At 32.7% G+C, this 15,245-nt stretch overlaps 1 protein-coding gene across 1 annotated transcript in view; it reads right to left on the bottom strand.

The window, feature by feature from the left end:
• Positions 1-15,245, bottom strand: part of LOC108685029 (ADAMTS-like protein 3) — a gene marked incomplete at its 5' end in the record, with an annotated part of 54,403 nt that overhangs the window by 24,492 nt on the left and 14,666 nt on the right. Inside the window, 7 exons of the mRNA XM_018189639.1 lie at positions 32-192; positions 4,174-4,341; positions 4,423-4,550; positions 4,613-4,929; positions 7,647-7,857; positions 9,884-10,013; positions 14,473-14,867. Of these exons, the coding sequence (XP_018045128.1) occupies positions 32-192; positions 4,174-4,341; positions 4,423-4,550; positions 4,613-4,929; positions 7,647-7,857; positions 9,884-10,013; positions 14,473-14,867 (1,510 nt within the window). The remainder of the gene's footprint in view (positions 1-31; positions 193-4,173; positions 4,342-4,422; positions 4,551-4,612; positions 4,930-7,646; positions 7,858-9,883; positions 10,014-14,472; positions 14,868-15,245) is intronic.

Raw genomic sequence — 15,245 nt, 5'->3', positions numbered from 1 at the left:
GACAATCTTGACAGAATGCTTTTTCGCATACCTGGTTGAGAGAGGTAACAGTATGCTCTTTATGCATCATCGTGGCATCTGACGGAGTGGGACTGGTCTTCTGCTTCTTTTGATGTGGTTTTCTCGTTGGTTTACTAGGAAACGCACGTTCATGGCTAAGATCCTCGCTATCAAAACGGTTTCCGTAGGCTGCTATAAAAAAGAATCAAAGTTGCGTGTGCATGAAACTAAAAATTATTGATAACTTCCATTATTTTTAAAGTCTGAGTTGCAATATAAGATAGAAGAATCTTAGAATTAAAAATCTAATATATTTAATTTCTTTTTAATTTTAAGCTAAAAATAAAGAAGTTATTAAAATTTTATTGTTAATTATATTAAATTTTAAATTCTAAGAATACCACAATTTAAGATTTTAAAAATATTAATGACTTTCATTATTTTTAAAATCTGCATTTGTATGTAAGCTTAGAATTAAAAAAATCTAGTAGATTTAATTTCTTTTTTATTCTAAAAATAAAAAATTATTAAAATTTTATTAACTAGTGACTATATTAGAATTCAAATTCTAAGATTACAATCTATAAAGATTTTAAAAATAATGGATATTATTCATAATTTTTATTTAATAAATAATTTATTACGATTTTTAAAATTTGTAAAATATATTTTGTAGTCGAAAAATTTTTTTATCATTATAATCATTTATAATGATACTGAATATACAATTGGAACATTTGTTAAATTTAACGCATTTCATGTGTTCCAAACAATCAACTCAAATTTTTGTGTTAATTTAATACAAGATAAATATGTTAGAAAGTAAAAATAACAACACAATCATTTACATTAAAAATAACAAAAAAGTATAATATTGACGTAATATTTAACGGGAGAACTAATAAGTTTTTGAACGAATTTTACAGTTTTAAATTTAGAACTTTGTTGACTATGCATTGATCTATATAAAAGACGTAGTTCTTTTAATGTTACTCCAGAACGGATATGTCAGCTACTGATCTGAATGATAAAAAAACTTTTTCCGTATCCGAGGTTTGTATTGTTATATGTTTTTAGAATAACTATTATAATTATATTAAATAGTATTTGCAGAACTTTATATATAGAACTTTATAACAATAATTATATAAACAATTATAAAAGTATTGTTATATCGAAATTTACATATACAACTTTGCTTCCGCCGTTTTTTTTCTCAAATTCGAGGCTTTATTGTAAAAAACTGGTTATACATTTATGATTCAAAGTATTGTCCATCGCTGGCCACTACTTTCTCCCATCTTTCGGATAGCGTATGAATCCCGCGTCGAAAAAACTGGTCATCTTTTGAGGCTATCCACGAATCGATCCAATTTTTTACTTCTTCATAAGACCGGAAGCTGATCAGCCAGGCCGTGTGCCATTGATCGAAACAAGTGATAGTCAGAGGGAGCAACGTGGAGAATACGGCGGGTGGAGTAGGATTTCCCATTTCAACGTTTCTAAGTATGTCTTGACCACTTTCGCAACATGGGGTCGAGCATTGTCATGCTGCAAAATCACTTTATCGTGTCTCTCGTTGTATTGCGGCTGTTTGTCTTTCAATGCTCGGCTCAAACGCATCAATTGCGTTCGACCGCCTGTGATTGTTTCAGTCGGTTTTAACAGTTCATAATACTACGCCGAGCTGGTCCCACCAAATACAGAGCATGACCTTCGACGTCAAAATCACCGTTCTTGAAGCGTTGAAACCTCTCACGACACGTTCTTTCACTAATAGTGGCCTCACCATAAGTATTTGAGAGCATTCGATGAGCCTCAGCCGCAAATTTCTTCATATTGAAGCAAAAAATTAAAACCTCCCGCAAATGACAAGAATTTGGCTCGTAAACTGACATTTTCAATCGAGAATAACTTTATGATGCAGATACAAATCGACTAATGTTTCTATGGGGTTATGTTGACAGATGCCCAAGTTTATTGTATGACGTCTATGATCTATTTATTTCGACCATCACTTACCGCTAAAGCCATCTATAGGAAAACGGCGGAAGCAAAGTTGTACACCTAATAGATATAGAGTTACATCGTAAATTTACTTCGTATAAATGTGAGTACATAAATACAAAATAAGCATGGAAAGAAATAAAAGAACTTATCTTTTTCGAATAAGAAGAAAAAATTAAAATGTATAATAGTATTGTATCGGTCAAAGTCCGACACAGTGTAAAGAAGTATATTCGTTTGCTTACTTATATGTATAAACAATTTTGGTGTTATATAATTACACAGTAATTATGCTTCCATTGATAAAATAATATTATTTACATCAAACTCAAACATAAAACAGCATAGAAAATTTGTGTCTTTGTACTGTGCGATTGCTGGAATCGTCTATATAGTAACTAGATAGGCTCAAGGCTAATTTTCTCTTCCCTCTCCTCTTTTGCTTTATTACAGACAAAAAGTTTTTTGATATCAATTATTATTTATATGAGATATTGAAATACGTGACAAATAAAAATCCAACAAAATTCACTTAAATTATTAAGAAATATATCAACTTTTCCTAGAGCAAATTGTGTAAAAGCAAATTGTACAACATATTTTTTCAATAAAATTATTGGGAGTACAAATAAATTTCCGCCGTTTGCAAAAGACAGCGCCACTATAATAAACTATAGTTAAAATTGTTTGATGTAAAAACGACATATCGTAAGATTAGACATCCGGCAACACCATAATCTTGAAATATAACGATTTTGTATCAGCATCATATATTTTTTTTTGTACGAAAATGTCGAGTTTTGAGCTGAATAAGCGTCATTTGCGGGAACTTTTGATTTACTTCTTTAATTTGAAGAAATCTGCAGCTGAGGCTCATAGATTGCTTGTAGAAGCATATGGTGATGCTGCCTTAAGTGAGAGAAGTTGTCGTGAGTGGTTTCAAAAGTTTAAGAACGGTGAATTTGACATCGAAGACAAAGAAGGCCGTAGCAGAAGGCTGAAAGTGTACGAAGATGCGGAATTGGAAGCATTATTGGAAGATTCGTGCCAAATGCAAAAAGAACTTGCACTTACATTAGGAGTGACTCAACAAACAATTTCATATCGTTTGAAATCATTGGGAATGATTCAAAAGTAAGGGAATTGGGTTCCATATGAACTGAAGCCGAGAAACGCCGTTGAACGCCGATTTTTCACATGTGAACATGCTCCTTGCCAGATATAAACGAAAGGGTTTTTTTGCATTGTATAGTCACTGATGATGAAAAATAAATTTACTACGATAACCCAAAGAAGAGGAAATCATGGGGACCATCTGGCTATGCTTCAACAGCGACAGCCAAGCCAAATATTCATGGAAAAAAACTCATGTTGTGTATTTGATGGGATCAGCTTAGTGTCGTGTATTATAAGTTGCTCAAACCGAACGAGATCATTACTGGGGCTCTCTACCGAACACAATTGATGAGATTGAGCCGAGCACTCAAGGAAAAATGCGCCCACTACTACTCCAGGCAAAATTATTCTCCTGCATGATAATGCTCGACAACATGTTGCGGCGCTGGTCAAAGCCTACTTAGAAGCACTCAAATGGGAAGTTCTACTCCACCCGCCATATTCTCCAGACATTGCTCCTTCCGATTACCACTTGTTCTGATCAATGACGCATGGCCTGTCTGAGCAGCACTTCACATCATATGAAGATACCAAAAATTGTATCGATGATTGGTCTCAAAAGATGAAGCGTTCTTCCGACGCGAAATCTACATGCTACCAGAAAGATGGGAAAAAGTAGTGGCTAGCGATGACCATTATTTTGAATAAAACATTATGTACCGTTCTTTCACAATAAATGCTTAATTTTTGATAAAAAATGGCGGAAACTTATTTGTACTCCCAATAACATTTATGATATGTTATATTAATATGTATTTTATTCATTTATCTTTACTTCATTTATCTTTAACATACATTTATTTTTAACATACAATAATTTTTAACAAGATTTATTTTTAACATACAATAATTTAAATAATGACAGTTACATTTATTAAATTATCACGTGGATATGTTAAACATTTAACAACAATTTTAACAAGGATCGATTTTAACAGAAATGTGTTCTATTGCATAAAAGTGAATAATTTTTTAAATAAAAATGTTTACCTGCATGATCAGTGTATGGACTTTCACCAGAATTTGCTGGTGCAGAATCGAGATTCGCGTTTCGTTGTAGGTGAACGGAATTGCCAAGTCGTAAATATTCTTCGCTACTTATCTGCTCTTTGGAACGAAATTTTACTATCAACTGTGTCTCTGCGTGCGAATTTCCCGCTAAAAAGGATTATCACCGAATTTTTTATAGCAACGTGTCGAAATACGCATAATCTAGGTATATCAAGCGAGATCGCTTACCAATACAACCGTAGACTCCCGAGTCCGAGGAAACTATATCGATTATTTTCAAAGCTCCCTTTCTGCTGATCTTATATTTTCTGGATTTTCGTATTTCCTTATTATCTTTCGTCCATACGATCTGTGCTCTGATAATATTGTATTTGTAGTTATTTTGTTCGATTCGCAGTTACATAGATTTTGTACTTACTTGTCAAACTTTCGAACGGGACAGCGAATTTTAATAGAAGGTGTCCCCTGAAAAATCTTGGCAATTCCGCCAATCTTCAAATCCACCTTTGCATTGATATCTGTTTGATTGTACGTGGTATTCAGGCTCGTGATGGTTGGTGGCATGTTAGAGCTTAAGTCTGAGTCATGGCAGGCTCTGGTGTTACAAGGTTTTTCGCTGGCTGGCTTTTGAGCCGGACATTCGCGTTCCTCGCGACTCTGCTTGCGACCTTGCGCCATTATCTGCTCGCAAATTACGTCTCGCTTCTTCACACCACCACCGCACGTTCTTGAACACTAAAATTATTTATTTAGATCAAAGAAGTTTAGAATTTTTAAAACATGCTTCCTAGAGTACTTACAATTACATATATAAATCAAATTATATAGAATATACTGCTGCAATTAGATAATTCAAATTCTAAAATTTCCAACAGATAATTTAAATACACATTTTAGTTTATATTTGAAAATAATTTAATATACATTTTTTAGTTTTATAATTTTACTATATTTTAATATAGGAAAGGTCCCAAGATTATGAGTTCATTTTAGATAAATACTAAAAGTCTATAGGCAAAATTTATAAAAATAGTAGGTCATTTTAAAGGGAATTTAATAAACTTTAAGATAATGTTATGTAAAATTTAATTTAAATTCTATTTTTTTAAAAAAATATAAAAAGAGTAAATTACAAAAAATTGTGCTCCTAATATGAGATGCCCTCTTTAGAAATTGATAATAAAATGCAAAGTACATCAGTATTGCAATTAAAAAATTTTATGTAATGTTTCTAAAATACAAACAGACACAGCGTGCGTGAAAATTGCGATGCATTGTACCCAGGATTTGTCTTCGGTAATTGAAAGCAAGCATCGCAGAAATAGGTACTCGATGTTCATTCCTTTTTATAAGTTTGTTCTTTTTATTATCGTACAATAACATTTATACTTTAGCAACGATTTTCATTATGACATAGGAGCATAAGTTATTTCATATTAGAAATACTTTGGATATCTCTTATTACGATTTCCACGCCTTACGGTTTTACGATCAAATCTTACTTCTGTAATTAAGCAATTCAAAATATCCCGTATTTTTCTATTAGTACGATCTTATAGCTCTATCATGACATGAAAAATTTGCCAAATATTTACTTATTAAATAATAAACAAGGTTTTAAGGCTTATCTCAATGAAACTTGAAGACATCCCTACTGGAAAAAAATCATGTCACACAGTTGCATAATGAAATCGTGTAATTAAACATGTAAATCACGTAACGGATTGTTTCAAATCATCTAGTCAAAAACATCACTGGTGACTTGGACATGTAAATTAAGAAACGAGACATATAGTTGGGGATTAAACCACCGTAGGTTGTTAATCTGTTTCTCTCTCTCTCTCTCTCTCTCTCTCTCTCTCTCTCTCTCTCCCTCTCTCTCCCCCCTCCCTCACTCACACACACACACACACACACACACACACACACACACACACACACACACACACACACACACACACGCACGCACACACGCACACGCACACACGCACACGCACACACGCACGCACACACACACGCACACACGCACGCACACACGCACACACACACACACGCACAAGTAGATATACTTACAATTTCGGATAAATTTAGAAACATCATTAAAGACTTGAACGTAAAACTAACCAACGTTTGTTGGCGTAAATAAAATGAACACAATAATTAAAGCACAATAATTAAAGTACGGAAGATGTTTGATCTTATGATTGTCTTGGTCTTATGACAAATCTATAAGATTTTTTGTAATGATTGCGATTTTGTAATGATGCGTCTATGTCGGACAAACAGGCTGATGCGTGAGTTACAGAATATCTGAGCACAAAATAATATTTAAAAAATACGCAAAATCATTCGATAATAATTAAACATAGAATGCATTATAATAATTTTGATAGGACAAATTGGAGGAATATCAGATACCGAACTATTTTTTATATATGCAAAAGTGTCTAATTTCATTAATATTATACATAAAAAAGCAAAAGACGGATTAAATTTAAAATCAGATATAGAACATCATTTTATATTATTTATACGTCAATATTGAATATATATATAACGTGTCAATATGAATTATAAAACACACAGACTTCATATATCATCCGTAAAACTATCTCGATATTATAAATAATATTTTTTGTTATTGAATTCATCATCTAAATTTATGTAACTTTAATATAAGCCTATAAGGAAAGTATATCTTTATTTTAATGAACTCATTTAAAATTTGACCCGTAAGACGACCTGCAATTTTCACATATACTCGTGAAAATTTTATATTTGGAATAATTGCGGATTTTTATATTTTATAGTTAATTTTTAAGTAATTTCGGATCCTTGAGATGAATTATTTCAGTTTTTCTTACATAAAATACTATATTTAATCTATCTAATTCCATTTTATTGTTTATAATTAGAGAGAAATGGCGATGATCGTTGATCTATCATTATTAATTTCACTTGACTAATTAACTGTGATTGAAAACGCTGAGATGACTGGAGTGTTTCTCATACTGAGAATTTTATTTTGGATTTTTGATTGTGCTGAAGACTTGAACGAGTCGAAATGTTTACTCGATAAAGAGGTTTTTATACATATAAATCTGCGCAACGTTTACAGTGCTTTACTCTCATTAATCTATCTCTTACATATATCGTTGTTAAATGAAAATAACGTTTCATAATACTTTCTCTCTCTTGTATATACATAATTTTCTTAAAATGATTAAATTTTTTAATGATTTTTTCTATAAAATATTTTTTTCTATAAAAATAAGAAATTTTTGCCTCTTTATATCGAGTAGATTCTCTTATGTTCTTTTTGTACGAATGAGGGAGAAGTAGTTTATATCACTATTTTGTTCCGAATATAACAAAAGAGTTCGTGTGTAACAAAAAAAGAGCTTTTTCCCCGAGATTGTTGAAGCCTTATATAAACGTGTACAAACATATACCTTTCCCCATTCGCCTGTGCTCCATTTGACAGGACAATCCAGTACATTGCAGTATCGTCTATCGGCGGGCGGTGGTTGCGGACACATGTAATTTGGAACGGTCACTGCTCTGTTGGTGCCGGGTGTCACTTCGTGGATACAAGCAACGTCACGTGTCTGTATACCAATACCGCAAGGGCTCATGCAAGTGGAGAATTCGCTATAATTCCACCTGCGGGCGCAGACGATCATACGTTTGTCAGAAAAGATCGCACAGAGAATTGCATCGTAACATTAACTAAACTTTCTCAATTTCATACAATTCGCAAAATTACGGTAAGGCATATTATAAAAAGATCATTCAAGTATTTTTAAATATAATTATAAATATATAAAACTTGAAAATAAGAAAATAAAATAATATTAGGTGTACAACTTTGCTTCCGCCGTTTTTTTCCCGAAATTCGAGGCTTTATTGTAAAAAACTGGTTATACATTTATGATTCAAAATATTGTCCATCGCTGGCTACTACTTTCTCCCATCTTTCGGATAGCGTACGAATCCCGCGTCGAAAAAACTGGTCATCTTTTGAGGCTATTCACGAATCGATCCAATTTTTTACTTCTTCATAAGGAAGTGCTGGTCAGCCAGGCCGTGTGCCATTGATCGAAACAAGTGATAGTCAGAGGGAGCAACGTCTGGAGAATACGGCGGATGGAGTAGGATTTCCCATTTCAACGTTTCCAAGTATATCTTGACCACTTTCGCAACATGGGGTCGAGCATTGTCATGCTGCAAAATCATTTATCGTGTCTCTCGTTGTATTGCGGCCGTTTGTTTTTCAATGCTCGGCTCAAACGCATCAATTGTGTTCGATACCGATCGCCTGTGATTGTTTCAGTCGGTTTTAACAGTTCATAATACACTGCGCCGAGCTGGTCCCACCAAATACAGAGCATGACCTTGGACGTCAAAATTACCGTTCTTGAAGCGTTGAGACCACTCACGACACGTTCTTTCACTAATAGCGGCCTCATAAGAGTATTTGAGAGCATTGAGCCTCGGCCGCAGATTTCTTCATATTGAAGCAAAAAATTAAAATCTCCCAAATGACAAGAATTTGGCTCGTAAACTGACATTTTCAATCGAGAATAACTTTATGATGCAGATACAAATCGACTAATGTTTCTATGGGGTTATGTTGACAGATGCCCAAGTTTATTGTATGACGTCTATGATATATTTATTTTGACCATCACTTACCGCTAAAGCCATCTATAGGGAAACGACGAAAGCAAAGTTGTACACCTAATAGATTAAGAAATATAAAATAGACTGTAAATAGACTGTTTCTTAAAATTATATATACCAAAAAGATATTAATTATAGAAAATGTATTATCTAAAAAAAATAAGCGAAAATTAAAAAATCCATTGTTGCTCATTGAATGCTCAAAAAATATTACGTACAGTTAAGGAATTTAGCTTATAATATCAGAAATACATGCGAAGTTCATTTGTACATGTTAGAACAGAAATGTATTTATTGTATAAAATTGCTAATTAATGTTTTATGTTTTACAAATAAGACTTCTTTTTATAAAAAATTTCGTTGTACGAATACTTTTTGCTCTCATTGTAGTACATACAAAGTGTTATATTGTTATTTTGATATCAACATTATATGAAGACATCATTTTAACATCAAAATGTCGACAAATGATATTCAGTTTGCGTTACCTAGTATATTTAAATTCTGGAATTATTGAAATCTTTTTAACATTTAATAAGATGTATGATTATTTATTATTTATTAGTTACATTATTATTAAATATTAAATATTATCTTATTAAATATTAAAAAGACTGTATCAAAAAATTTTCATTGATTGCTGAATGGAGACTGCTCTAGTGTCTATTTGGGAGAATTTATCCATGGAAAGATCGTTTCCAAAGCACTTTAAAGCTAGTATCAAAGCTGAATATAGCTATTTTGAATGTTTATTATTTTTTTCTATTTAATAAGATGTAAACAATCCAGAATTTGTTTTCAATGAATATTGAATAATTTGATAAATTAAAACACACAAAATTTTGTGGTCAAACTTATTTGGCTTTATATTTTTTTTATTAGCTATAAGAAACAATCCCAAGGTACTTAGCAATTAAGCAAATTAAACATTATTATGTAACATGAAGTTATATAATATTCTAATATTTAGGCATTAAACTAATCATAGCGCAGAATTCTAATTTACCTTGGAGGACATGGATGATCATTACAGACTCGTATCCTCGCTTCTGGCTTCGTTTCCGTGGAGCATAAAAGTGGCATCACCGTTTTCCCGGTGTCGTCTCGCACACAATTTATAATAAGATCTTGAACACCTAGAAAGAAATTGAAACATATGTAAAATCGGTATGTGCGATTCATAAACGATAGATAATCCGTCCGGAGCGTATGTTCTTGTTCATTTGTATTGCATTAGTCGACACAGAATAATCTTAATATGATTATACCTCAAACGCTGTTAATTGCACAATGACATCAGCACGATTTTGCCGGGCTAATTAAGGGCTATGTCGATGAGTTAAATTCATTTCGCTAATTCTATTCAATAAACGATTAATATCGACTTTGTGATAGACTACACAATGCTCTTCTATCTCGTTTATAAATATCTATCTTTCTTCTATCGCATAGAAAATTAGAAAGAATAAATTATCAGGAGTTATTAAATCGTTTTATTTATTCAAGGATACTAAAAAATATACCTGTAAATAAAATGTGCGGAAAGTGTGTTTTTACTAATGGATATAATAAAATATTTATAATATAGCAAATACATAATTGAGTCTATTTGAGTTTATTTGAGGAGGATGGGCAAAATAAAGACACAATTTTACTTAGATTCTTTTTTCGGAAATTAGCTTCTTTATATGTATAATAGTGATCGTAATAGAAAAGTATTGTAACATGTAATTTCTTAAAGATATTACATAAATTCATTTGATATCCATTTGTGTACAATATAATAAAAAAGTATCACACAAGTTATTTTAATTTTTATTAAAATCAAGATTTTGAAATTAGTAGAGTTCGACTGAAACTTTCACCGAAACTGAAACGAACACTCATTACGTATCAGTTTCGACTAAAATCATACAGCTTTTCTTCATACACATTAATTTTAAAATGTGTAATTATTGTTTCAATAATTATGATGTTTATGAAGAAATATTTATTGGCAATACAAATTAATTCGGTCCGTTTTTTTGTGCATTTATTTCAAAACAAAATGAATGAACAGATAATTAAAGTATTGTCGTTGCCTACTACTTTTTCCCATCTCTCAGGCAATTTTCGAATTCCATCTCGAAAAAATAACTCGTCTTTAGAGGCGATCCAATTTTGGAGCCAATTTTCGATTTTTATAAAAGAAGTGAACCGGTAACTTGCTACATCCTTCAGAATAACCAGTAATCAGAAGGAGCAATGTCGAGAGAATACGGCGGGTGCGGTAAAACATCCCATTTGAGCGTTTCCAAATATTTTTTTACTTTAGCGACATGAGGACGAGCATTGTCATGAAGAAGAATAACTTTATCATGTCTTTGCTCGTATTCCGGCCGTTTTTCTCGCAATGCACAGTTCAAACGAATCAATTGTCGCCCGTAATGGAATTGCCAGATTGATTCGATTTTAGCAGCTCATAGTAAACAAGATCCTTTTGGTCCCACCAGATACAGAGCATCTTTGAACCATGAATGTTCAATCGTGATGTTGATGTTGAGGTCGATGGCAACGATTGACCAGGCTTAGCGTAGTATTTTTTCTTGTTTGGGTTATCGTAGAATATCCACTTCTCATCTCCAGTCACAATTCGATGCAAAAAACCTTTTCTTTGTTGTCTTTGAATCAGCTGTTCGGAAGTAAAAAATCGCCTTTCAATGTCTCTCGGTTCTTTCTGTTCATAAGGCACCCAATTTCCTTGTTTTTAAATCATTCCTATGGCTCTCAATTGTACAGAAACGGCTTGTTGAGCCCCCAATGATTCTGTAAGCTCCTCTTGCTTTGATTCTAATCTTCTTCGAATAATGTCTCTAATTCTTTCTCTTCGAATTTTTTTGGCTGTCCAGAGCGAGGTTTATCTTCAACGTTGAAATCTCCATCCTTGAAACGTCGAAATCATTACCTACATGATTTATCAGTTGGAGCAATGTCCATAAATAAACCATAAACTTCGACAAGCATTCGCTGGGCTTCAGCCGCACTTTTTTCCAATTAAAGCAGAAAATCAAAACCTCTCGCAAATGCTGCTTGGTTAATATAAAATTCATTTCAAACACAGTAAAAATCAAAGTTTTTGTATGAAACTCAAAGCAATAAACTGAATATTATTAGCAGATGTTTAACCTCTTTGAAACCGCCAAAATCACTATGAATCATTTACAACAGTTGAAGCTATCTTTAGAGAAACGGATCGAACTAATTTGTACTCCCAATATATTCTTTGACCAAAACTGACACAACCGAAATTTTGATTTCTAATTTCGACTAAAATTTAATTATTGTTTGAATAAATTTATGAAGAAAAAATATAAGATATGTGTCTACCATATACATATGGCCTTTATAGGATTCGTATTTTTTAATTTTGATTTCAGTTTCGGTTGATATTGATATATAGCCAAGTGTTTCGATTCAGTTTCGACAAAAGTTTCGGTCGGACTCTAGTAATTAGGTCCGATCTTATTCCGTCCATTTCCTTAAATAAACTCTCTAAATTTCTTAGAAGGAGATTTCACTCCAAGGAATTATTTTCTCGATAACGATGATAGATATGATTTCGATCTATAAGATCTTTTTCGGTCTTGTCAAGAGAAAATAGTCTTGTGGCATTATTCCGATGGTATCTATCATCGTTTCCGAAATAATAGTCCTTTTATTTATATGTGCATATTTTTTTTTATCAAAGAATGTATAGAGTAACTTCGGCAAATACGCCGCGTTAGGATTTACGCCGAAGAAGTCAGAAAAAATAGAAAGAATGGGGGTTTTCCCCCCATTCTTAACTACTCGTAACTACTCTGTTACATGCCTTTATGTTATATTAATATTATATTATGATTTCAATTTCTTACTGTTAACTCTTATCGTACAAGATACCAGGTTTGATGCCTCATTCATGCAAACGTGAGGCTGCACTAGATCTGTTCGTTTTTTTTATCTATTCAAAATAATTAAAAAAAATCTCTAAAAATTTAACAACATACTTTCAACTTTTTAGAATAAATTTAAACTTTTTAGAATAAGAACATATTGAAACTTCATTTTGAAAAATAATAAAATGTAATATAATTACTGAAACACTCAAAGAAATTTGCACGAACAGGAATCGCTCGGTCACTAGTGATCCATACTTGATAAAGGTTAATATTAATAAAATTATTGTGAGTTGAATCGATTTATTACTGTGTTAAGTAATCATAAGTTATAATTTGCATAAAATAATTACTGTAGGACGTGCAAAAGACTTAGTGGTTATTTCGTGATACATGAGTATAGAGGAATAGTAAAGCATTGTATGACAAAATACAAGTACTTTGCTCTTGTATTCTTTGATTAGTTTGTTGTCTTGTATGTTCCACCTGTTTGAGATATACAGCATTTTTAGCAGACGGAATTTATGTTCAAAGCATACAAAGTGCACAGATTGAATTCAGTGCATTAAATGCAATAAACACATTTGACATATGTACCTCATGTCATAACACTTGTAATACATGTGGAAAGATTGTAATTATTATTTATTACTTCATATACATATTTATCATTCTTATTATTTATTAAAACATGTAAACATATTTTTTAAGTTATTGTGTCATTTTACGTCTTATTTATACGCATTATTTGTAAATTTTTCATGAACTGTACATACCTCCCCCCCTTCTGCTTATGAGTAGTCATATATCCCACTTTTATGCTAAAACTACAAGAGTTTAAAAAAAAATTCATTTTTTAATACGAAATATAAATATTTCTAATATTTTTTTTATAATAGTAGAAAGTTATTGATATAGTTCGTTTACTTTAAACATAGTAAATAACTACTTAATAAATTAAATTTTTAATAAGTGTGGCATATATACCGAAGTTACTCTATATGTACTTTATTAATAAAAATAATGATTCTTGAAATTTGTCTAAAAACTTGATATGAAACAAGTGAAATCTTGATATATGACATTAAAAATTTTATTCGGGGATAATAAGAATTCGCAAATATTTTCATTTCACGCAATAGATACGTCATAGAGTAATGGAATCCTATAAAGCTATATTTGGGATATGTGATATTTTTAGGATATCTCTATGATGTATTTCGGATATTTCTGCTGTATGGGACACAATAATATTCCAGACCTTTACTATACACACAATGAATCGTTGTGTCTCGAGTTAATTTGTTTTATTACTTTTACTGTTGACAAGTAAACAAAAATTAAATGATTCTACATATACTTTAATAAAAGTATTTATAAAATAGTATTAAAAAAAAGGAAAAGAAGAGACTGCTAAATGTTTCTAGTATTTCAAATAAAATGTGCAAGATATAATCTAATCGTTTGTATCAAGGGCTAATTTAATGATTTCTCGAACGAAATATTTGTTCATTGGCATGATGCAAACTTAAGTGGAAATTGTTCATCATTTAAAATCCATATATGTGACAAAGTTGAGAACTTGAAACGCGGATTTCTCGAGCAATAGAGCTCGGCCTCTTATCTGTTCGGGCATATTATCAAAGCAATTTTGGTGAACAATAGTTGTCCGAACTGTTACCTCCTAAGCATGTCGCGCTGCAGGGGGTATAGCCAGTTTCCTTCCATGAATACGTAGTTTGCACGTCGCTACCCGGGGCGACCTTGATGCTGCTGTCGTATCCGCTTCCGCCGGAACTACCGGATGATGATCTACTGTATGAATCCGTTAGGCTCGACTCGGCGTATCCGCTATCGCCAATTGTGTCGATCCTGTAGGACAAGCTGTTCTCCAGCAAACCGCACGGCTCCATCGTACACTTCTCCGTTTCAACAGGTTTCGGGCCGGAGCACTGACTGTCCGGTAGTTTAGCGATGGTTTGGCTGAACTCGAGGAATATCTTGCAGCGCACCTCTCTGTGCCTGACGCCCTCGCCGCAGGTGACACTGCAGGGAGACCATTCCTCGGCGATGAACCTGAGGATCCAAATTTCATGATTGATACATTCCTGAGTTCGCGTAGGTATAACTAAGACAATACGATAACTAGTAACTAGAATTTTGGGTCACGATGAAAAGATGAAAAATGCGTTGGACGCTTAAGATTTGATCATTTATTTTCCATATATGGAAAAAAATGCGTCCAACGCATTTTTCATCTTTTCGCGACTTAAAATTCTAGTTGTCATAGTTTCCAATTGAGTTCACGTTCGCTTATCTCACTCACACTCACACACACACACACACACACACACACACACACACACACACACACACACACGCTCGCACGCACGCACGCACGCACGCACGCACGCACGCACGCACGCACGCACGCACGCACGCACGCACGCACGC

The sequence above is a fragment of the Atta colombica genome, unplaced genomic scaffold, assembly GCF_001594045.1.
Source record: "Atta colombica isolate Treedump-2 unplaced genomic scaffold, Acol1.0 scaffold144, whole genome shotgun sequence".
Lineage (NCBI taxonomy): Eukaryota > Metazoa > Arthropoda > Insecta > Hymenoptera > Formicidae > Atta > Atta colombica.
This window is presented reverse-complemented; position numbering and strand designations above follow the sequence as displayed.